The sequence below is a fragment of the Bos grunniens genome, chromosome 16 (genome assembly GCF_055505025.1).
Source record: "Bos grunniens cultivar Pamir isolate PY7600 chromosome 16, Bosgru_T2T1.0, whole genome shotgun sequence".
NCBI classification, from domain to species: Eukaryota; Metazoa; Chordata; class Mammalia; order Artiodactyla; family Bovidae; genus Bos; species Bos grunniens.
The window spans coordinates 40,231,043-40,256,274 of record NC_141180.1 but is presented as its reverse complement, the minus strand read 5'-3'; the positions used below and the strand labels follow the sequence as shown (position 1 = coordinate 40,256,274).

The following is a 25,232-nucleotide window of genomic DNA, read 5'->3' as shown; positions in this document are numbered from 1 at the left end:
TGTAAGCATATTTGCACACAGAATGAACTGGGGGGACTCTAGAGAAATGGAGAGTGCATAGTTTCTCTAAAGAGGGAGGCTGCTACCCAGACTGAGATGATTTCTGTCATGTCAAAATTGGGCCCAGCATCACCAGATCTTCTGTTTTGCATTGTTTTGTCAAAACAAGTCAAAAATTTCCCAGTGTTTAAGTGTTGGTGACTAAATTCAAACTTAATAAGTAAACTGAACACATACATAAGCTAGATTGTGGCTTGTCAGCTGCCAGATTGTGACCCCCATTGTGTAGAGAAAGAGGGCTGAGGATGGAGCTCTATAGAGCATTATCACAAAAGAGATAGGCAGAGAAAGAGGAGGGGTAAAAGGAGATCAGACAGGCAGAGAACAGAGATGGAAAGAGTGGCCTGGAAAGAGGTTAATTCAAAGAAAGTCAAGGAAGAGGAGCATTCAGGAAGAAGAGGAGTTAACACCATCGCAGGTGGCACAGGGATCACTGTGACCAGACTGTGCACACAAACTCATTAAGAGCTGGGACCTCTGCTTAAGACTGCAGATGCAATGACTTTGAAGGAGAGGGGATGTAATACTCACGGAGATCATCCCAGACTTAGAAACAAGACAAGCAGTACTGAGGGAAAGGGTAACAGTAAATAGAATTCTATTTGAATCCACCTCTTGAACCAGGAAGAGGAGCCCTGAGAACTTATGGTGAATACGTTTTCAAAAGCAAAGGCGGAGTCTGGCAGGTCAACCATCCCTTGGATATAATTCCAATGGCTGAAACTGGAGGCAGATAGGAAACCAGAAAGTTTGCCCTGTCCTCCCCTATTCCGGGAATTAGCTGATCAGAACATGGAAAGGAAGAAAAAGATAAATAAAAACTCTCAACACTCTAATCAGTAGTGAATTCTAAGATCTTTTATTTGTTTCCATGTAAATATCAATATTATTATTAGCTATATTATTAATATTAATATTAACACTCTCTGAGAGCCAGGAGAGCACTAAATACAAAACTATGATTTAAAATAGGGGACCTGCCCGATATGCTTAAGAACAAATTATGATTTGAATCAAGACTGGAATCCTTTCAGTCATTCCCTAAACAGAAAGTCACTAAGTAACAACTGGCAACTGTTCTCAAAGGAATCGGGGCCTCCCCAATGGTTCAGCGGGCAAAGAATCCACCTGCAATGCAGAAGACACAGGAGACCTCGGTTTGATCCCGGGTTGGGAAGATTCCCTGGAGAATGAAATGGCAACCCATTTCAGTATTCGTGCCTTGAATATTCCATGGATAGAAGAGCCTGGCGGGCTACAGCCCATGGGGTTGCAAACAGTCAGACACGACAGCATGCATGCATGCTCACAGAAATCACCAAAAATGCTGAGGGAAAATACTAGGTTGTCGAGAAAAAAAAAAATTATTCCACACATTAAAAGAGATTATACATCTTGACTCACAGCGACCAGTACATAGGAATTTACTATGTACATTCACATTTAGCTTTATGAGCATAAGATTCTAAAATGATCATTCATTTTAGAGACAAGAGAAAAAAGCAGGATCCCAAAATAGGAAATTAGTTGTCCAGGGTCCAGGGTCCTGTGGCCAGTTAGCAACAGAGTCAAAATTAGAATTCCAATCTCCTGACTTTTCATTTACACAAAACTCCACTGTTTTCAGAAAAAGGTTTATTATCCCTTTGATTGAATGATTTAAATGGGACACATGTACTTTGATGGGTGGAAGCTGGAAGAAGTGTCCCTGTGTTGCTGAAGGAGGCCAGCATGGGAGAAGCAGGCCATGTGTACCTAAAAGGAGGGGGCACCTGTGAGGAGAGGCCATAGCACAAAAGACAGCCAACTCACAAAACAATTAAGCTTTGGCCTGGAATGCATATGTCCAGAAAAAATACAGTCAGAAACTCTAAACTTAAAAAACATGTATTTTCTTAAATATTATCTACAGTGATAAACATGTACTTATTAGCAACCACTCTGAATAACTTTGACTTTGCAGAACAGTCAATAACAAACAAGTAGACACACACACACACACACATTTAAATCCTCTAAGTAGTCAAGACATGTATCATAGAACAATTCATGTCGGGGACCTCCCTGGCAGTCCAATGGTTAGGACTTGGCACTTTCACTGCTGTGGGCCTGGGTTCAGTCCCTGGTTGGGGAAATAAGATCCTGTAAGCCATGCAGCACAGCCCAAGGGTGGGGGGACAATTCACCGAAAGCAATTTTTTGAAACTAGCAAGGTGGTACCTGAGCACAAGATGTGGGGCTGAGTATGTATCTCAGCATTAGGCATGCGTTACACTGCCTCTCTGTGGCAAACGTGATTTCCTCCCCAGACTATTCAAATGTCCACTGACTTATCCTGAGAGGTGCGGTTTCACTGCACTCCGGTGTGATAAAGATAACCCTCACAATAAATTATCTCACTCTCCCAGCTTAGAAAAGTCTCATCAGCTTTCCTTAAAACACTGATTAGGTTTTTCAAGCATCACACCCCCGAGACGGTTCTTTGAAGGTAAATTTCTATCAAGAATATTTGGAGGCTGGGAGAGCAAAATGGAGAAAACAAGGGGGAAAAAAAAAGCCCAGAGCGGAGTATTACTTAGCCAGCTATCTTCATCAAGTCCTGACAGCTGTTGATGAGGTGATTTTCCTTTTGAATTCCTCCACATGAGACAGAGATTGGGGCACTATGCAGACTACAACAAATCTCACCTTGGAGAGGCACCTCTGCTTGCAAGCAGTCAGTCCACTGGCTTTGGCAGATTCAAAACCCCTCTCCCTGGTCTTCTTCATTTTGACAGTGTCAGATGACAAATGGTAGTCAAGTGTCTTTTTCAATAATGAAAGTTTATTACGATAATTTCCTGACCAAAGGAACAACATCTTGAGGAAGAGGCACCTTTTTTCTCACTCTGGCGGAGGTGCCTAACAGGCTTGAGGCAATCTTGAGGGATGAGGAGGGTTAGGTGATTTAGAAGATACAGGATAAATACATAAAGTTAATTGGTATGTAAAAATAAGTTTTAAATATCCCTGAGTGGGGGTAGGAGTGATCTGCTTCTGGTCACATCTCACGTGGCCAAATATGAGGGCTGAGCTGGGACAACACCTCCACTCCCAAGGAAGAATCAGGGTCCTGTCCACCCCCAGTGTGGCCTTCATGCTGGTTCCTGGCTTGGGTGCAGCCATCAGGTCCTCAGTAGACACAGAATCCACCAGGATTTTGATGAATGAGAATCAACTCCCCACCATTCACCTGGATGTCTTCACAGGAGGCATTCTGAGTGGTCATATTCAGGTAGACTTTGTCCTTAAAACGCAGATAGGCCACTGTGACAGAGTCAACAATTTTGACCATGTTCAGGGAGAAGAGAGGTTCCCGACCTTTCCGGTACAGAAGCCTGAGGCTGAGTTCCTGGGAGAAGTAGCCCTTCAGAGAGATGAGATAGAACCCATCACAGGTGATGATGATTGAGTTGTTCTGCACCTTCATGGTTCCATCCGCGTCTGGGGATGTGATGATGAAACCGTTCTCATTCTCACACTCTAAGGAGGGTAGGGTAAAAGAAAAAAAAAACAAAGAATGACTCCTTAACTCAGCATTAAGCAACAATCATCCAATATGTCTAGAAACATATGAAGAGAAAATGATAAGGACAGATTTTGAAAAGAATAAAAGAAGAGAAGACTATGTTTCTACATGAGGGTTGGAATCCACTTTCCCTGTGGAATGGAAAAGGCAAAGCTAATACTAGTAGCCAAGAGAGTTTCAGAGGGGGCTGGGATTCAAGAGTGGAAAGATTACAGCAACTGGCAGTTGTCACAACACACCTGTGGCAGGAAATGGACTCTCAAGGTTTCCCTGATTTTTTCAAAATCAGGAGGTATTGGCAACTTCAGTGCTGCCTTCTTTGTTCAATGGATTGATTAGGGCAAAGGGTGGTGGAAGTGCCTCTTGCCTGGGTCCTGCACACCCCGTCCACACAAAGTAATCGCTTTAACTCTTTATCCTCTCTCCAGGCTTCCCTGGTGGCTCAGATGGTAAAGAATCTGCCTGCAACACAGGAGACCTGGGTTTGATCCCTCGGTTGGGAAGATCCTCTGGAGAAGGGAATGGCTACCCATTCCAGTATTCTTGCCTGGAGAATTCCACGGACAGAGGAGCCTGATGGGCTACAGTCCATTGGGTTGCAAAGAGTTGGACACAACAGAGTGAATAACACTTTCACTTTTCTTTTATTCTTCTCTCCATGTCACCATGAAATGAAAATTCTTCACATGCCCTGGCAACTAGACTTCCCAACAACATGTATTACTGGCCTTCGTCAACAATCACTTAAGCTTAGTTATGCTTCAATACTAAGTAAAGCTTAGTCTGTGGGTTCAGGTTCTGATATAAGAGCTCAAGAACATAGACTTATTTCTCCCTTCTACCTTTTTATTGTCAGTTTTTACTGGAAGGTGCCTTGGGAATAGTGGTTGCCACAGGAAAAAGAAAAGGAAGAGCAGCAGAACACAGAATGATAACTTTAACAGCTTTGTGTGGGGCCATTTCAAGCATAAATCAAAAACTAAATGTCTTCCATTTCCATGGCAGCCTCAGTATCACCTGGAATGGTCAAGTAACGACACTTCAAAATCTCCACTCTGGACCATGTCCCTCGGTGATAAGAAAGAGTAAGTTCCCACTGCTGGGCACAATTCAGTAATTCTTGCTGTGAATCAAGTCCCTGAGAAATACTTTGAATTGAAAACGAGGATCACTTATAGAAGGCAAGATATACTTTCCTTTGGCTCAAGAGGACTTAATAAATGAATATCCATACATAAACCACTGGTGGTTGTCCTAGTATTAATCTTGGATCCAAATAATGTTCTCTTGTTAGAGTTATCACATTGCCTTTAAGTCCCCCAACTCTCATTAAGGTAAAATTTTGTCCTGTAATAGAATTACTGGGGAATGACATATCTTACAGCCAGACAGACTTGTAAGAAGCCTTCGTTTTCTTACCTAAAAAAAGTGAGAGTAATTTCTACTCAAAGGGTTCCTAGGAGGATTAAGTGAGGAATATAATGTAATCTGTATAGTGACAAGCACTTATCTGTTAACTAATTACTCCCCTTTTCTTCTTTGACCTTAATGAAAATAATATGCAGGCCCCAAAAATTTCAGGATTTAATGTTTCCCTAAGAAAATGGAGAGATCTTATGTTCTAGGGGAAATTAAGAAGCTGGAGAGAAGATTCTTTTAAAACTATGAACCAACTAAACTTTTGACAATACTTACTGGTAAATTGTACTCTGATACTCTGGATTGGAGGGTACTGAGATGGCACCTAAAGAAAGAAAAAGGATATATTTTTAGGGAAAAAAAATGAACAAGTAGAATTGACGAGTCACATCCATCCTATGAAGCAGAAATGCAGCAGGTAAAGGGACTGACTTGAGAAGAGACTTGCCTTTTTCTATGTGAGTTAGACGCAGCCTTCCGCCTGCCCCCATTGCTTTTCTGTAACATTTCATAAGGTAAGTTAGGAGTCTTCTGCTCTTTCATGCAAGCATCTAAGTAAGATCTGTCCTCACTTGCCAAACTCTTCCTTGGTATATTATTTTGGCTCCCTGAGCCCCAATTTCCCATTTTAGATAATAGAGCACTTAAAAGTTATCTTGTTAAGAAACCCATTCAGTCATAGAGATTCTTCATGGACAAGGTTGTGACCAGTCAATCCTTCATGGTCACAGACTCCCAGAATGGACTAGGAGTGAAGTCTGGGAGCCTCCTGGCTGCTCTCTTTTTCACTGTAAAACAGGATTAAGAGTGTCCTACCTTCAGGGCCCACAGGCAATAAAAACTCTTCAAACCCTTCAGAGATGAGTAGATCTGTGTGTAAATTTTTTAAATGTTGGATCTTTCTCTACTCTTTAGTCGTGTGTAAAACCTAACTTGAACTCGAAAGCAAGAAAGAAGTAAAGCAACAAAGAAAGAAAAGTTAATAGATAAAACATCTGTGGAAATTTGGTGGTTAAAAGAACAAACTTCAATATGGGGCAAACTCCAAAATATATTAAGTGAAAAAAGCCAAAGCAAAGGGGAGAATAAAGTACATTTCCATTTGTGTTCAAAGAAAAAAAAGTTTTTGTGAGGGCACAGAATTTATCTAGAAGAATAAAGCGCTGCCTCTGGAGAAAGGAACTAGAAGCCTGAGGACAGGAGTGGGAGGCACATGTATTTTCCATGGCTTACTTTCTTGTATTTTTAAAATTTTACATTACCTACTAAGAAGGGAAATAGAAACTAACAAACAAACAGAAAAACCTACCACCTATTGTGCCTGCAGAGAACAGCAGCTCCTCCCACCAGGTTATTTTTGGCAAGATGTCCGGATCAAAGGTCTGGGGAGGAATTTGTTTTCATGCTCTGGGGTGTGGAGTCCCTGCTTCCCACTTTTCTGGCACACTCATAGCAGCAGTCAAACGGAGTCCACTGGGGCCTGCCCACGTGGATGAAGAATCCCCTACTTCCCTTGTACGTAAAGTCACAAGCCTCATCAAGCTGAAACCAACAGGCGGTGTAGGAAGAAGGGAGAGCCTGGCTGAGCCCTGCCAGTGGCTGGGCCCCTAGAGCAATATTAGTCAGTGGTGAGCACACAGAGAGGTGCTGACTCAGGACGACAGTCTTTGGCTCTCTCCCCTCTGTGGACTGTTTGTGAGACTGGACTAGTGTCCTTCATGCTTAAAGCGATGTTCTAGAAGAAGGCCTCTCAAAAGGTACATTACCCAAACACCATAATTCCCTGGGTAAATGAATGCCCCTACTGCTCTCCGGGCAGGCTGGTCTCTTGGCCACCTTGTTGAAGTTAGAAACAGCCTGTGCAGCTGCACAAAGAGCACAGCGCTCAGCATGCAGCAACCTGGTCCTAACACCAGCCAGGCAAGTACTCAGGCAAGTTGCATAACCTCTGGGTGTCAGTTTTTTCCATCTTTAGAAATTCCTCAAAGATCAGAGACATCCCTTTTACCACTGTTAACGATTTAAATTTTAAAAGTTGCAACCCTACACCAATTTCAATGAAAGAGAGAAACAGGAAGCCTCTTCATCCCAAATTTACGTCAAACTCTCTGACTTAAAAGTCCTCATGATCTGATTATTTGACTGACTGTGTAAACTTTCCGTAAGGTTCCTGCAAAACAATGACATTTCCCAATGTTCTGAAATACTGTGATGGAGAAGTCAGAGCGGTAATGATCAAGAAGACATTCTGAGACCAAGATGCTGACAGGCAGCAAGGAAAGTACATAGGACTTCCTGTTTTAGGTAGATTCACTTGACCCCAGGCTTCCTTTCCTCCTGAAGGTTACCCAGGATTAGAAATTCACATTTTCTCATCTTCCTAGCGTCAACACCACCAGGCCTTGGCCATTTTGTGAAATAAGATGATTCTTTCTCTTGTTCCATGACCTTCCACAACCTTGCCCTTCATCCTCCAAACCTGATTACTTCATGCTGACTACCCCACTGCCCAGAAATACCCCCACAGTGCCCACTTCAAGGCCTTCTATGGCCTGGTGCCAACCTCCTTGTCAAGCATTACTGCTACCTATATCCTTTCTGTGCTTTATGCTCTAATCAACTATTTCCTCTAATCCTTTAAATAAAGCCTGGTAGGACAAAACAAGAGGGTGCAGGCCTGGAAATAAAATTTTGTTCAAATTGTAACTTCTCTAGTTCTGTTGAATTTGGATGTTATATACCACTTCTGAGCTTTAGCTTTCACGTCTGTAAAAATAAGGAATATTATTATTGGAATGCTCAAGGAGATGACTGTAAAGCTCAAATAAGTTAACATATGTGAAAATACTCAGGAGTTTGCCTGGCACGTGGTAAGCATTAAAAAAATACTTGCTTCCTTTGTTCTCTCCACCAAGAATGTCCCTTCATCTATGTCTACCCATGAAAATATCAACTTCAAGGCCTAAATCAAATCCCTGGCTTCTGGTCTCCCATAGCAAGTACTTAAAAATTACTCTATTCACATGGATGTTTATAATAGCTTTGTTTCTTATTGTTAAAACTTGTCAAGGAAAAGCAATCAAGATATCCCTCTGTAGGTTGAATGGATAAACAGACTGTGATATATCCAAACAATGGAGTAACACTCAGTGTTAAAAAGAAATGAGCTTTCAAGCCACGGAAAGACATGGACACAGTTTAAATGTATATTACTAAGTAAAAGAAGACAATCTGAAAAGACTACATAATGTATGATTTCAAATGTGTGATGTTTTGGAAAAGGCAAGACTACAGAGACAGTTCAAGAGCAGTGGTTGCCAGGGGTGAGGCAGGAGGGAGAGATGAATAGGTGAAGATAGAAGATTTTTAGAGCAGTGAAACTATTCTACACTATACTCTAATGGTGGGTACATGTTATTGTTCATTTGTTAAAATCCATAAAATGTATAATACCAAGAGTGAACCCTGATGTAAGAAAAAAACTTAAATCACTCTACTGATTTTCATTCTACCACCACCAGATACATGTCTCCTCTCCGCTGCAAGACTACCTAGCTGTGTGCTCTTGGGAAAATGTCATTACTTTGCTGACTTTTAGCTCCTTCATCTATAAAATGGAAAGAGTAAACCCAGTATCTCAGAAGGTTGTTGTGAATGAGATCACATACGTAAATTTTTAGCACCTGACCTGTAACACTGTAAGGAGCTGATAAATGTCAGCTATTATTCTTGGATGCTCATGGGAGACAAGATCCATGTCATGTTCTTAATTTAGCCTATATAACACTAATTTAGCTTTATATATGACTACAGAATGAGAGAACTAATAAAAAAGAAAGGAAGTACAACCAAATCCCTAAAATACCAGCTCTTTGTAGCCCAGAAGAACACCACAAAATGATTCTGGCTTTATAAGAAAAATTACCAGAAAAAAAAAATCAGATAATATTAATTTTACCCACAGGCATAGTTTTATATATATATATATATCAAGAAAATAAAAATCCTCATATCTTCACCAGATAATAGAAAAAAATGGACTATATCAAAGATCCCAAAGGACTTTCATGTAAGGACAAGCTACAGAACAAAGTTTCTTCAATCTGCAAAGTCTGAAGAGCTCATACTATCTTCAAAGGGGACTAGAAATTCTTGTAAGTCAGTACACCAGGATCAAAGTACAGTCCTGAAGTTTCAGTGAGATGGCCTCAGAAGCATGAGTATAAAAGAAGTCATCTTCCAACAGAACACTATTCTACAGATGAAGAAAATGAGACCCACAGAAGGAAAGGGATTCAACTCCAGCCCCCTGGAACCCAGAACAACTTTCATTGTTTCACACAACAACAGTTTTTCTTCTCCTCATGCAAATTTAAAGTGGAGGGAAATTTCTTTGAAGATTTTACTAATAGTCCATTCCTTGTGTCCACTTTAGTGCCAAGTTGGAGGAAGGAAGATGTGATCATGCACAGCAGATTGGCAGGGTGATGGTCTCATGATGAGCTCATCATGGGAATCCAAAAGTTTAGGCTTCCCTCCTAGGCTTGCGGGCTGTCATAAATAGAGCCAAGAACACAGAGTACTCAGAGGCAGCTGATACATGGGCTATCTGACCAACTGCCTGAGTAATGTGTATGCCCTGTCTAGGAGCAGCTGATGATGCAACTGAAGTTCAGCTGGTCCAGCGTTATCCTTTACATTAGAGTCACCTGGGAAATCTGTAAAAATGTGTAGACTTCCAGTTTATTCATAAAGATTCTGATTCAAAAGGTCTAAATGGACGCAGTAATCTCATTTTTACAAACACCCAAGGTTCAAGATTTGAGAATTACTACACTCTACTGTGAACTCCTAAAGGTCCAAATCCAGAAAATATATCTTCAACCATTCCCTTGGCAAAAATCATGCCTGTCCTAAAGCTGGTGCTCAACTATCAGTATTATTTAATAGTTGATTGAATAGATTAGATGATTGTCATATTACTGGTGACTTGAAATAGCATTGATAACTATTGAGTACCTACTATTTGGCAGATATTACATTCAACTCTAAGAACACAAAGGGAAAGAATACACAGTCCTTAGTTTTGACAAACTTGTATGTCAATTGGGGAGATAATTCCTCCACATAAAACCACTGGTAAAGACCAATAGGCAATTTATGCCACAAGGTTCCAGAGAACAGAAAAAACCACTGCAGGCTTTGGCAGCTCAAGGAGGAAAGATGTGGGCTTAGGCCTTGAAAGAGAAAGAGGACCCAGAGAATCCAAAGGCACTGCCTAGAGGAAGGGTCTAGAAATTAGACCATTTTTGGTATATTCAAGAAAAACGGTAAAAACTTACTCAGAACTTAAAACACGCCATGCAGTGCATTACTCTTTCTGAAACTCATTAACTTTTGCTTTCAAAATAATACCATTAAGCAGAAATAATAATTACTCATGTTTTATAGATAGAAAGAAATGAGAATCAGTGTTGTTAAGAACTTGCTCAGGAATAAACAGGTATTAACTTGAGTTTGATTGAACCTCAAGTTCATGATAACATCCTTTCTCTTTATTCTATTCTATCTTAAGAGTAAAAAACCCCTATGAAAACATTTTTCTGAGAGTTCAAGATTAATTTATTTTTAATTTTAAACTCTAAACAAGATTAAAAGATTAGGTTTTTGATAGTTGTCAAAATACTCAGATGTATCTCAAAGTATCTAAACATTCTTCAGAAAAGAGCTCTTTAGTCAACTCTCCAAGGTTGTTTGTATAGTTCAGGTTGACAAAGCCATTAGCTGGACTCTAATTAGACGCATCTGTTCTGGCAAGGGGCAGCAGGACAAATAAAGTAGGCAGCAAGTAGGTGATGCAAAGAAGAGTCAGAATAATGTCCTTTTTCCTGACCTCTCTCAGTACCTGAAACACTGAACTATCTGAGAACAAAGATGGGAAATGTCTGATATACAGCATTTATCCAGCAGCCTGTACCATGTTCCCCAAAAGGTGCTGCTTGCTTCATGAGCTCATCTCTAGAATGTGTGAATTTCTTATTCTGACTCACTGGGATGTGGCATGAGGCTGCCTTATACTCATGTGGCATTTGTCCTGGAGGGGGTGTATCTGTGGCAGGAGGGAATGATACTCATCAAATGTGAAACCAGGAAGTGGGCTCTGCATTCACTATGTGGGCCTTGCCCTTCCTCACTTGCTATCAGTCAAGATCCCAGGTTGGAGTGGGATGAGATGTGAGTCAGTGGAGGACAGTGCAGAAACAGATATGCGATGGGAATCGTGGTTCAGCATGCAACCTTCACAGGGATATGAATGTCTCCTCCCCCAGCAATGGGCTTCACGTCAATCAGAGAAGACCTGAGAGATTGTGAAAGCAAAGTCTTATAGGCTCTGAGGGTGTTTCTGAATGAGCCTCCGAAGAGGAAGATGGAATTTTCCATATTTACCCATTACAGTGGGTTGGGAAGGCAGACTCTTCTCCTGGTGGATTTAGTGTATACTCGATGGAAACTCCCTTACAAAGAGTAGGGCCCCGACTTCTGATCAGGAAAGTTCAGAATCCAACTCAGAGAAAGGAATAGAAATGAACAAAAACTGGTTATTTGACCAGTCTTCCATAATCAGGAGTTTATCCTCAAAGTGATATTTCTTAGACATGAAGATGTGTGACTTTGAAAATCATGTTGAATAAAGAGTCTATTAAGATGAAAGAACACAAAGAAAAGCCATTTTAAATGTCATTCGAGACTTTCTTTTCTCTATCACCACCCTTCACCATGGCTGCCAGCACCTTTTTGCTGTAATCCCTCTTTTTAAATTCTTACTATACTCTCTACTACACAGCCCATGTGATATTCTAATATAGCCCCCTCTCTCTAACCACTTGCATTTTTCTTGTCAAATTTATTTAGTAATGGCCAGCCTCTACTTACTGACCCTCTCCTCTCTATCTCAGAGAACAGGAACTGTGGTTTCACTGTCCCAAACGCTTAGCAATTAATGGATCGCTAAAAGGAGTATCAGGTATTCAGAAAAACAACCAAATGAACCAAAAGCATCCATGTGACATGAACGCACCTTCAAAATTTTGTGATTTGCAATTCTGCATATCCTCAAGGGGAAGATTTTCTTTTATCTGGGTTTCCCTTTCCACATTTGCTTGTAAATTCCTCAAGTACACTAACAGAGGGGTCTGCCAAAACATTTCTAAGAACTCCCATAGAATAGTGAATATAACAAAAAAAAAAGAAACAGACTCACAAATATAGAGAACAAAAAACTGGTTACCAGTGAGAGGAGAGGGAAGTAGGAACTGTAAAGTACAAACTACCATGTGTAAAATAAGCTACTAGCATGTACCGTACAATACAAGGAGTAAAACCAACATTTTATAATAACAATTAATGAAATACAATCTTTAAAAATTGTGAATCACTATCATACACCTGAAAAAACTTACATAATCTTGTACATTGACTATACCTCAATTTTAAAAAATTAAATTGAAAAAAAAGAAACAACTCCCTTCCTCACCTTGGGAATCAGGTAATTTTCAAAATATCCTAGTCTTTACCTTGGTGGCTCAGCAGTAAAGAATCTGCCTCCAATGCAGGAGACCTAGGTTGGATCCCTGGGTCGAGAAGATCCCCTGGAGGAAGGCACGGCAACCCACTCTAATACTCTCGCCTAGAGAATCCCATGGACAGAGGAGCCTGGCAGGCTGCAGTCCGTAGAGCTACACAGAGTCGGACACAACTGAAGCGACTCAGCAGCAGCAGCAGCAGCAAAGCAACTGGAAAAGTTGGCTTACAAGGTACCCACTGCATTATCATAAATCTTACAATGCCTTAAACATAATGGCATTTATAAATAAATGGTTACTGAGTCTCTTAGACTGTACCCTGACACTTGCTCTGTGCTATGCATAGTCACTCAGTCATGTACAACTCTTTGCAACCCCATGAACTGTACCCCATTAGGCTCCTCTGTCCATGGAAAATCTCCAGGCAAAAATACTGGAGTGGGTTGCCATGCCCTCTTCCAGGGGACACTAGCCAAAACCATATGTGGCTCGAGGTTTTTTTTAAACTGCCCCATTCATCCTTGAGTACAAAGGGGATAGCACAATTATTATGATCAGTATCTTTCTATCTGAAGTTACTCATTCTCCATCTCATTGGCCGTATAAAAGAGTAGGCACTGTTGCCTTGGAAAGGCAACCTAGTAGAAATGGACCAGGCATTGGGCTGGGAATGGAACACTCAGGTCTGGTCGTAAGCCAGAACAAGTCCTTCCTTTTCTCAGTTTTGAATTTCCTTATTTTTATGTCCTCATTTTTTAACTCTCAATTAAGATGGTTGAATAAGCAGAGTGGAATGGGGACTATCTAAGGACTTTTTCAATACCAGAGATTAGGAAAATCATAACATTCAAAAGAAAAAAACCAAACTGTTGGTGGATAAGAAGATCGTTTGAACCCAAGATCTTTTCAACACAATAATACACGATAATAAATCCCTCAGCCGTAACAAAAGAACAGGTTTTCTCCCCAAGTGGCTCCCTCTGATAGTTAATAAAGAATCATGAGTATCTTTTGTATTGTTTATGCAATGAGGCTCTTAGCCTCATTTGCAGTAAAGCTAAATAATCCTCAAGCTACATTATGGTGTGAACTAAGACTGGTGACTAGTAAAAATCATCACAGAACAGCAGTGGAGCGATGATGGTGGTGGCAATAACAATAATGATAATGACATTTTAAACTAAAGCCTTCCTGCTAAATAATGGAAGAGAAATGAAGCACCTGATGCAAAAATCAAAGTATGCTCGCTTTATAATCCCAATCAAGAAACTAGCTATTGAATCTAGCCCTCTGTGAAATTCTTACTGAAGAGCTGTATTCAACTAGGTTACCCAGTACTATCAAGCCAGGGAACGCTTAGGATTGCTGGGAGCCCTCAGAAGCTAGAAAGAGGCACAGAAGGATCCTGGAGGATTCTTCCCTATGGCCTTCAGACACAGCAGGGTACTGCTGACACATTGACTTTGAATACTTATCCTCCAAAACTGTGAAAGGTTACATTTCTTTTAAGCCACCAAATTTGCAGTGCCACCCTGGTTGAAAAGATATTTGCATATAGTGTAAAATCACACTTACAACATTAAAATAATTCTTCAAATCAGTCTGACAGAACTATAAAGGCCCATGGAGATTATATAGTCTCATCTCCTGTTTAAAAAAAAAAAGTAGAGCTTGGAGTGGATAAATGACTGAGCCAATGCCCCAATCCCAGTCCCCTTTCTCTTCTATGAATGAATCATACATGGCAATGATTTGTTTTATCATACTAACCTATAAGGTATCACACATTTGTTAAAGCTTCATTGATTGTGTTATTTGAATTTGTGGCAGGAGATTCTTTTTTTAAAAGAATCTTTCTCCCTTTGATTCCAGGTTATAAATCTTCCCCCAGTTTTTCTACATAAGCAATTAATGTCAGGAAAGGAAAAAATTTTAAAACAGCCAGGTAAAATGCTTACAGCTTAGAGCTACGGAGTCTTGGCCAGGTGTAATGGAAAGAGACAGGACTAGAATTTAAACCTAGTCCTGATTTATAACCAGACCTTCCTATATTGACCTAGACAAGTCTCTATGCCTCAGATTTCCTCATTGTAAAACTGCCTACGAATATCTATCACCATCCAAGGTCAGAGTGAAGAAGTAAGGACAATGCAGGGACAAGATCACAAAACCAGAGATGGTATTGCAAGTAGCACCAGGAGTGATGCCTGTCAACCTCTCCCTAAAAAGAGCTGGGTTTCCAGCCTTCATCATACCACATTCAGGGCCAGATTAAGATTTTTACAGGCCTTGGAAATTAAAAACATTAACCACCCAACACACTGCTAACTCAAAATATACTTTACATTACTGAGCAGTAAAACATGTCTTTTACGACTTCTTTTATAACCCAGTAAAGATTTTATAATTTCCCTTGGTGACTATTTTGATGCTTATAATTTTTTGCAATGTTAATTGTCATTTTCATTTTGATCTTAGGTTCTGTAGGCTCATGCTATGTGACCTACAGGACAGCCCAGCCGGAGGGTATATCATTTACACTCATCCCCCCAGATACCCACCTATATAACATCCTAGGAGTGAAGCTTTCTATCCATAGCCCTTATTCAATTAGTACTGGAAGAACTAAAGTTTGGGTCTACTTGCTGCTCTTTCTGTCAGAGTGTGTTCTTAACTAGCATTTTCAATGTCATCAAAGCGAGACAAATTTATACAAATTAATAACACATCAAACTTGCCTTACTTGGCAACCAAGTTATTAGAGAATTGGATGAACTACATTAATGTAAGGGGAGCTGGAACCCATCTGGGCCATGTGTTCTAAGTGTGTCATTTTAGATTTCTGAGCCACTTTCAGACACTAACCTGATAATATTTTATATGCTCATAAATTCTCCCCTTCATTTTTACTTTGCTAATACAGCCATGGCCATCTTAATTAGACATCTAAATTCAAATAAACTAAAATTATTTCAAGGGGTTTTTCTTAATCTTAAAAATTACAGTAGGAAAGCCAAATTCATGAAGTTAAGGTTGACCCTACCTATGATATGCTTTCTGAGATCTGAGTTATGGCATTGCATGTGTGCTACAAGGTAAACATTTTAGTGGGTGTTATGCTTATAGAAGCATGTTTATAAATAATAGTAAATTTAACATTTACAAAGCTCTGTAACAGATTTGTTCCTCACAATAATCAAATTCCAGTTTTGAAGATGATTACATTGATACTTGGGGAATTTCAGGGAATTTACCCAGAGTCACAAAGCTAAAACACTGGACTGAATCTTCTAGTTCCTGATCCAATGTATTCTCTCCTATACCTCAATGACTTCCCTAAAATTTTGAGAAGATATGTTGCATTTTTTTATAAAAAGTGTTTTAATTCCTTCATTTAGCTACAAACAAAACACACAAGCCATGAGATACACACAAGCCATGAGATATTGGGGAATCCAATTCCATCCCAACACTACCATATATTTTATCTGTGACTATGAGAAACAACCTTTCTACTTTGCTATTCAGCTGCTATCCTTTCATTTCCTAAATAGGAATAACAACACTGTACCTGCCTCCTGAGAAATCTGTATGCAGGTCAAGAAACAACAGTTAGAACCAGATGTGGAACAACAGACTGGTTCCAAATTGGGAAAGGAGTACATCAAAGCTGTATATTGTCACCCTGCATATTTAACTTATATGCAGAGTACACCATGAGAAATGCTGGACTGGATGAAGCACAAGCTGGAATCAAGATTGCCAGGAGAAATATCAATAACCTCAGATATGCAGATGACACCACCCTTATGGAAGAAAGCAAAGAAGAACTAAAGAGCCTCTTGATGAAAGTGAAAGAGGAGAGTGAAAAAGTTGGCTTAAAACTCAACATTCAGAAAATGAAGATCATGGTACCTGGTCCCATTACTTCATGGCAAACAGATGGGAAACAATGAAAACAGTGACAGATTTTTAACTTTTGGGGCTCCAAAATCACTGCAGATGGTGACTGTAGCCATGAAATTAAGACACTTGCTCCTTGGAAGAAAAGTTATGACCAACCTAGACAGCATATTAAAAAGCAGAGACATTACTTTGCCAACAAAGGCCCATCTAATCAAAGCTATGGTTTTTCCAGTAGTCATGTATGGATGTGAGAGTTGGACTATAAAGAAAGCTGAGTGCCAAAGAATTGATGCTTTTGAACTGTGGTGTTGAAGGAGACTCTTGAGAGTCCCTTGGACTGCAAGGAGATCAAACCAGTCCATCCTAAAGGAAATTAGTCCTGAATATTCATTGGAAGGACTGATGCTAAAGCTGAAACTCCCAATAGTTTGGCCACCTGATGCGAATAACTGACTCATTTGAAAAGACCCTGATGCTGGGAAAGACTGAAGGCGGGAGGAGAAGGGGATGACATAGGATGAGATGGTTGGATGGCATCACCGACTCAATGGACGTGAGTTTGAGTAAACTCTGGGAGTTGGTGATAGACAGAGAAGTCTGGCGTGCTGCAGTCCCTGGGGTCACAAAGAGTCGGACACGACTGAGCGACTGAACTGAACTGAACTGAACTGAATACTGTACATGGCTCCCTCAACCTAAATGGTCCCAGAAGATTAACATTCATTAGCCATGAATGCAAAATTCCTGAAGTGGGTGGGAACCTGCGGGTTCTCTGAGAGTGAGGGATACAGAAATAATTTCTATTAAAAGAAACAGAATTGGAAGGGCAATGTGGTCAGGCATTAGGCAAGGCTAGGTCTACTCAGGGCTAGCAGCTAGGAGCTGATGTCAGAGGAATAGGGAGGTTATATTCCAAGGTCTATACCAAGAGCCTCTCTGCTCACTTTACATCTCTCCTCTGAGTCTGTGCATTTGTTTCTATTCATGTGTATATACTTGACATTTTCCAGCATGATTCCTGTCCAATCTCTGTCCTATTTTGGGTACTTGGGTCAGAACCGATATCTAAATTTTTCTTGTAGAAAATATCATCACTGCATAAACAGTGAACAATATTAGGTGCTCCTGATATTGTCCATCCTCTTACACATGGATGAGCACTTGGCTTCTTGAGAAAAGTGTTCTAATCTTAACTCCTCAGGAAAAAAAAAAAAAGAGTGGGTTCTCTTTAAAAGTTATTTGAGAACTGTTAGTTTTACTGTGGTGCCCCCTAGCGCTACGTGAGATGAGACACATTTTCTGTATTTGCCTGCATGTAGACCATGTAAGCGGAGAAGGCACTGGCGACCCACTCCAGTACTCTTGCCTGGAAAATCCCATGGATGGAGGAGCCTGGTGGGCTGCAGTCCCTGGGGTCGCAAAGAGTCTGACACGACTGAGCAACTTCACTTTCACTTTTCACTTTCATGCATCGGAGAAGGAAATGGCAACCCACTCCAGTGTTCTTGCCTGGAGAATCCCAGGGACGGGGGAGCCTGCTGGGCTGCCGTCTATGGGGTCGCACAGAGTTGGACACGACTGAAGTGACTTAGCAGCAGCAGCAGACCATGCAAAAGAAGTGAAATCTGGAGAAGCAACAACTTGGGTAATTTTTCCTGTATTTTCTTTTATACAGAATGGAATGCCGTTTGTTCCCTTAGCACACGTCACAAGACCCTTTGTGTCCTGTCTCCACCTAGATTTTCAACTTTATCTTCGTCCACTTTCTCCAATGAACACTCACCTGCAACCATTCTGAACAACTTGCCTTTTTACCTAGAAAGCCTTCTGCCCCTACCCAGCCACCATCATTCCTCTTGTCTATTTAAAGAATTTCTACTATTTTTTAAGACTTTTTGATGTGGATCATTTTTTGTCTCTACTGACTTTATTACAAGACTGTCTTTGCTTTATGTTTTGGTTTTTTGGCCCCAAGGTATGTGGGATCCTAGTTCCCCGACCAGGGATCAAACCTGCACCCGCTACATTGGGAGGCAAAGTCTTAACCACCGGACCACCAGGAAGTCCCTCTACTCCTAATATCAGCTGAAGCATCACCTCCTTCTCCAGCTTCTATCCTCCCTGAGTTTCTGTTTTCCTATCTGCAAGTGGACTGTGTCTAATGTCTGTTCAACCTAATAAGTCTATACATTTTCAGTAGTATCTCCTTTAAGAGCCTCAAAATACTTAATGACAAATCAGTTCAATACTTCAGGTGTTTCTTTTTAATTCCCATAAAATTGCCATTCCCTCCTCCAGGGGGATTTTTCCAACCAGGGATCGAACCTGGACCTCCTGTATTGTATTTAGGCAGATTCTTTACCATCTCAACCACCAGGGAAGCCCATAAAATTGCTTCAGTTGAGTTCAATCGCTCAGTCACGTCTGACTCTTTGCAACTCTGTGGACTACATTGTGCCAGGCTTCTGAGGCCCAAGAATACTGGAGTGGGTAGCCTATCTCTTCTCCAGGGGATCGTCCCAACCCAGGAATTGAACCGGGGTCTCCCGCATTGCAGGCAGATTCTTTACCAACTGAGCTATCAGGGAAGCCCATAAAACTGCTTATAAAATGCAAATTCAATTGCACTGAAAATTATTTATTTCCATGTCTATCATTAAAAATGTCTTTAAAAACTTGTTAAAATCACATGGGGACACATTTAATTTGACCTAAAATCTGAGACAAAAATTTTTAAGCAAAAATGCCTCTTATTCTTTCTAAAGGATATAAAGTCCAAGTTATAGTCTGAAACTTCACCAAGAAACTGAATTCTAACTCTGGCCATTGTTGATACAGAACTGGTCAGCTCAATGACCTCCCTTTCTGTCTTCTCCAGGAATAAAAGCGGTAAGAATATAAACTTTTAACTGTGGGTGGGATTTGCTGACAAATAATCACTAAAAGCACATCTTTCAAGTGCTCTGATACAGATCTTGGAAGAGCCCAGCTTCAATAGCTCTGAGATACATGGGTATAATTTACAAAAGCTTCTCACCTTATACATCAGCTTTTTTCTGCCATCATTCCCAGCTGAAGTTACAGGGAAGCCTGGAAGCCTGATACTTTAAGCGGCAGCCCCAATAATTGTATTGGTTTTTGTGACTCAATTTTGTAACTTGCATCATGGATATTATTCTAGTGTCTATTTCTTTCCCCTTTCTAAATAAGGTATTTTGCTAATCCAGAATAAGTTATTTAGAAATGTGCATAGTATATGAATAAATACAGATTACATGTATATGTACAAATCTGATTTCCTCCAGTCCCTTCTTAGGAACCAGGGTTTCTATAAGCTTAGGCACAAAAATCTGTTCACTTAGATTTGTATTTCTCAGATCCTCATACCCATTTTATGAGTATTCACAGGATATTGACCTGGAAGAGATATTTCTGACCATTTGATCCAACTGCCTCATTTTTCAGATGAGAAAATCAGGGTCCAAAGAGGGAAGTGAATTATATAAGGAGTGGGTAAGGTCTTTTTATCTGCCATCTCAAAAACAAAAACTTCTGCTTTTCACATAGTAAAACTTAACCAAGTGGTAAGAAAACAAAGATTACTAAATAAACTTGATTGAAAGGAAGGCTGACTGCCAAATGGAGTTTAACAGTTACATATCTTTTTTTTTTTTTCACAGAGTCATCCACACAGGAAAATTTTTATGAAGTTAAAAATTAAATCTAAGAAATGAGGAAAAATCATGATTATTGCCCAAATATCTTTCTCCTACAATAAAAGAGATCCAATTTAACTAGGTAAATGATGAGTATTTCAGCTCTATTTCATCTCCTCTATAGATCACTGTAATACAATGTCTTATAAAAGTAGAGCTTTGATAGGCATCCCCACCTATCTATCCTTCAACCAAAATCCAAAACAATCTTACCCATGAATTTAGAAAACCTCCTAGTCTATGTTCCTTCTTCAGCAGTTACTTTATACCCTTTTCTCTCAGTCTCTCTCCTCTACACACTGCTGCCACCATGACCGATCAAGTTCTGGGAAAAACACACATGACCTCTCTAAGCTATTTTTTCCCTTAACAAAGTGTATGAGATTACGATTAAGGACACATCGTGCTGCCTTGGGTCTCCTTAATAGTATAAGAAACTGTGTTAGCTAAAACAGTCTAGTGAGAAATGAGAAAATAATTAATGTCAAGTGAACAATTTCAAATATCTGAGCCACAGAAAATTTTGTATCTAGAGTATATAAGAAGACGTTTTTTGAGCAAACAGCTCAAACGTACCTCTTCCATCTTTGCTTCCATTTCTGTGCCAGGACCAGAGAAAGCTAATTCTCTCCCAAAGATCAGCTCACCGTGAATTCCAGTATCCTAGAAGCCAGCATTCAGCTGTCCTTCCACGATCTAGCACAGAATTGCTGGGTGACTTGCTAGAAAGAACCCCTCTCCTCTGCCTCCTCTGGGTACTGATATTCCAGGGTGGCCCCCTGCCACCAGCTAGCTACACATCTGTATCTGTTTCATGTTTTGCTCTCTCCCATTCTCTGAGCCCTAGTGCAATTAACTGTTGAGACTTGACTGGGGCCATCTGTTCTGTTTTGTTTTGTTTTTTTTTTAATCATCCCACAGTGCAAGGAAATATGTAACACTGCGGTTGTTTCAAAAAGCAGTCTCAGGGCTCCCGGACCTGGTGAATAAACTCAGCTGTTCTATTTTGGGTTACTCTCTTTGTTTTCTTCTCGGAAGAGCCTAATTCCGGTCTTTGTCTTGGGCATCCTGCCATGGACACTTTGCTCCTCCCCCGACACCCTCTCCCCAAAATCACCTACTCTAATTTCACCCAAAGGGTTCTGCGCAGAGAAGGAAATGTGTGGCGTGATGAAGACAGTATGGGTGTGCTGGGGTGCTCACTGGTCTGCAGACTTGAGCATGACACTAGAACCCTTCGGGAATTTGGAGACACGAGCACCCTCTGTGGGACAGTGATCACGACCGCACCCCCATTAGACTGCAGGAACCGAAAACCCGTTTCCTGTAGACAGAGACAAGCCCAGGCATCTTCTAGGACTCTGCTCATCTTATCCTGATCTAATTTGAGGTACCCAGTCTCTGACCTGGCCATCAGAAATGAAAGTTCTCATTGTCTGACCTATACAAGTGAGAGTCTTTTCTAACCAAGAGCAACCACCAGGCAAACAAGAATTATCAGACTAGCCCCAACAAGGGAACACAAGGCCACTACACATTTATTTTCTTTTTCAGTGGAATCTCCTGCAGTCAAGAACATCCTTAAAAAGCTAATAATGTTTTTATATATGAACAACTATGAAAAAAATAATAATGTAAACGGGACCAGAATAAAGAGATGGAAAAATGGAAAGAATTTCTTCATTAAGGGGTGGGAGGGAATACTAAAATGATGATCCTCCACTACATAATGTATTGGACAAAGTGATGTCAGTAAGTTGTGATTGGTAGAGAAAGACTGAAAAACACTATCTGATTAAGTTGTTGGGATAAACGTTCAGCCATGTGCACATACAGACATGAACATATATATCTCTGCTCTTAAATATATACAGGTTAGCTATTTAAAAGAACTTAATATTGATACCTTCAGCATTCTTCAGAAAGCATATCTCCTTGAGTCTATGGTGTTTATGAATACAATGAGAAAGTATAATAATGTAAAAAGGAAATAAAAAATTTATTATTTCCTTTTTACATTAATTCCCTGATCAGTCGCTTACTAGCAGAACAGATAAACCAAGTAGGTATGTCAGGGACTCAAAGCTTCAAAGTGATAGTTCACAAAAGAATACCAGGATTTTTGTGTTTTAAAGAAAAAGATTAATTCAGAAGCAGTGCCCCTGCCCTATCTCCACTGTGCCTCACCACGGCCACTGCTGAAAAAAAGGAAGGAAAAGAGAGACACAAGGGTGCTTGACCACATTTTACAATATTTGAGCAGAAAAGGGAAAACAATTTTGGTGTCAGACTATTTCCAAGTGACATTTGGAGCTGCCATCAGCCTGAGCTGGAGGAAAGGACATGTTGGTTGGTGCATCTTACCTGAGCATAGAAGTGCAGACAGATGTAGGTGAGACACAGGAGAAGCCCCAGCCCCTGAATTATGGAGGCCACCAGCAATAGCTTGTTCCTCAAGAATCTCCGGCCTGGTACATTTCCCACATTCTCGTCCAGGGGTTGGACCCCTTCCATCTTCATAATCTGGATGCAGGGACGATGAAAACCGTGACAGGGGGAAACCTGAGGGAGAACCGACTTCTTCCCCACAAAGAAGGAGATGAAGCCAACACAAGGTGTATCAATCAGAAGACACACAGAGGTCCCAGGGCCAGAGATAAGAGGCGATTGAAAGAGCAGAGAGGACTCTCTCAGTTTTAATGCTTCAGCTTTTGCAGGCAGGCGGGGGAACTTCTTTGTGACTAATCTGAATTTCCCCTTTACTTTCTTTCTTTTTTTTTCTCTGGGCTAACAGGGAGTTGTTTTTGTGGCATTCCAGTTCTGATTTGAGTGACTGTGAAAAGACAGTCATAAAAGTGTGCTATTTTCTTAATTTCTCATTGCACCAGTAACCAAATTGTGGGTCACTTGATAAAGATAAAAATCATCATCCGTTGATGTAGAAGCTCACCTATCTCTTCCCCAAGGTGTCTTAAATCATAGAAGAAATTTAAGGAAAATTCTAGCTTAAGTTCTTGCCTGAACTTCATTGGGTAACTAAGCATAGAACCCATTCTACAGATTCAGGAAAAAAAGGCACACAAAGACCATCCTTGAAGTGAAAAAAAGAAAAAGAAAAGATGAAGATAGGATGGCAAATTATGCAGAATAAAGGAGTGCGATCCTCTAGTTTTAGTTCAAGGTATTATAATAAATAAACTAGTATATACTGAGCATATACAATGTGTCAGACCCTGTGCTAAACAGTCTACTATCTTTTTCTCATTTCATCTTTGAGGCAAATTCAGTAAATACTTATATGACTAATTTTAAGCATAGCAGGAAAGAAGCAGAAGAGTATCCTGACTTTTTCCCCTCTTCTCTACTTTACATTTCTTCATACATAATTTTTGCGTGAATGAACAAATGAATAGCTTCAAATAAGCTTTGAAGGTTGTATCTTTCTTTGAGGCCAGGGGTAGACTTAGAATTTGGAAAGTAAGAGTACCCTACCAGTAGGCACTACTTACCCTTTACCACTGAAATGAATGATTAAATGAAATAAATGATAAAATTATTGATAATGGCAAGTTCAAATTAATAGATATTTACTGAGTACACAGTAAGTGCTATGCTATACTGGACAGCACAGGTACACTGGAAGGGGCTGTTTAAGATACAACAACTCTTCCACGGGCCAGTATGTCTCTCTGAGCTCCCCAACAGCTGCTCAACAGATATTTAAAGAAGGGAAGGGAGAAAAATTTTTTAATATCAACAAAATAAATGAGCTGTCATATGCAACCTATTTTTATAGAAAATTGGTTATGAGGCACAATCAAAAGGGAAACAGCTTATAGGAAATGGAAAGTACATTTATTAATACAATAACAGTTTGAATCAATTAGTATATGAATTGATACCCTCATTATAATCATCTTACCTTGCATTTGCAGAACATACTGGTCTTTAAGTTTTCGTCTGAATTATGCGGTGACTAAGACACTACACTACATACTCCAAGCCAAAACTGGAAGTCAAGTTCCATCTAAACTTAATTCTAAACAGTTATTCCTATGAGAGTCTAATTCTTGAGTAGTAGTTAATAGTTCTAAATAAATAAACATTAAAATTGGTAACTATTTCAAAAACTGACTAGAAAAGCCACAGCAACAACAACAACAAAAAAGCCTAATATAACTGTTGGAAACAATAGAGACCATCTGAAAAATAAATAGTGAAAACTATTAAGGCTGAAAATTAAAAAATATTTTAAATAAAAAAATAAATATTTACAGAGTTCACCCTTGTGGCCTAAGCAGCATGTTTTCTCATTGTTAACGTTAGCTTGGCTTCTATGAAGCAAAATGGACAATACTGATATACAAATTACTGTCTTTACAGACCAATGAAAACTCTGCAACAGAATGAATTTCCAGTTTGGTGATGTCCCAGGAAAGTTAAACCAACTATACCAACACTTGGGCCTGCACACCTGAGGCACACCTCCCATCTCCTACCTGCCATGTTTTACCTACTTACAATTTTTTATTGACACTTAAATGATGTTTACAGTTAACTGTTTCTTTTTAAACTGAATACATTCTCACAACTTTTTCACATTCTTTGTGGAAAGAGGAGAAACACACATGGAAAGATAAATAGCAACTGGGTTGGGGGTTCTGGGCAAGAACTTTTGACAAGATTATGAAAGCATTTCAAAAGTTCATCATTAGGCTGGTCTAAACATTTGGAACAAATGAAGCCATCAATCAGAGATCAGTGTTGGGCAGATGGACACACTCCTCTATCTCCAAAGTTGACATGTTTTTTAGAGGTCAAGTATGTCACCAAAATCACTACAGATGGTAATTGCAGCCATGAAATTAAGACACTTACTCCTTGGAAGGAAAGTTATGACCAATGTAGATAGCATATTCAAAAGCAAAGACATTATTTTGCCGACAAAGATCTGTCTAGTCAAGGCTATGGTTTTTCCAG

At 40.0% G+C, this 25,232-nt stretch overlaps 1 protein-coding gene across 2 annotated transcripts; it reads right to left on the bottom strand.

Annotated features, from left to right (window-relative positions):
* Positions 1–896: 896 nt before the first annotated feature.
* On the bottom strand, positions 897–23,375 carry TNFSF4 (TNF superfamily member 4). Of its 2 annotated transcripts, none has more exons than XM_086344617.1 (3): positions 22,617–23,375; positions 5,324–5,372; positions 897–3,582 (listed from the first exon to the last, which is right to left on the bottom strand). In XM_086344617.1, the coding sequence occupies exons 1-3, from the start codon at positions 22,770–22,772 to the stop codon at positions 3,233–3,235; spliced, it is 555 nt and encodes a 184-aa protein (XP_086200743.1). In that variant the 5' UTR covers positions 22,773–23,375; the 3' UTR covers positions 897–3,232. The 2 variants fall into 2 exon arrangements, with proteins under 2 accessions (XP_086200743.1, XP_086200744.1); XM_086344618.1 differs by lacking the exon at positions 22,617–23,375 and adding an exon at positions 20,829–21,782.
* Positions 23,376–25,232: the final 1,857 nt, after the last annotated feature.

What these genes read in the sequence shown, in the direction of transcription:
- TNFSF4 (XM_086344617.1), bottom strand. Translation starts at nt 22,772, where the DNA reads ATGAAGATGGAAGGGGTCCAACCCCTGGACGAGAATGTGGGAAATGTA. An exon ending in GTCTGCACTTCTATGCTCAG is followed by an intron (nt 5,373 to 22,616) that starts GTAAGATGCACC and finishes TTCTTTCTTTAG; the next exon opens with GTGCCATCTCAGTACCCTCC. An exon ending in TATCAGAGTACAATTTACCA is followed by an intron (nt 3,583 to 5,323) that starts GTAAGTATTGTC and finishes TACCCTCCTTAG; the next exon opens with AGTGTGAGAATGAGAACGGT.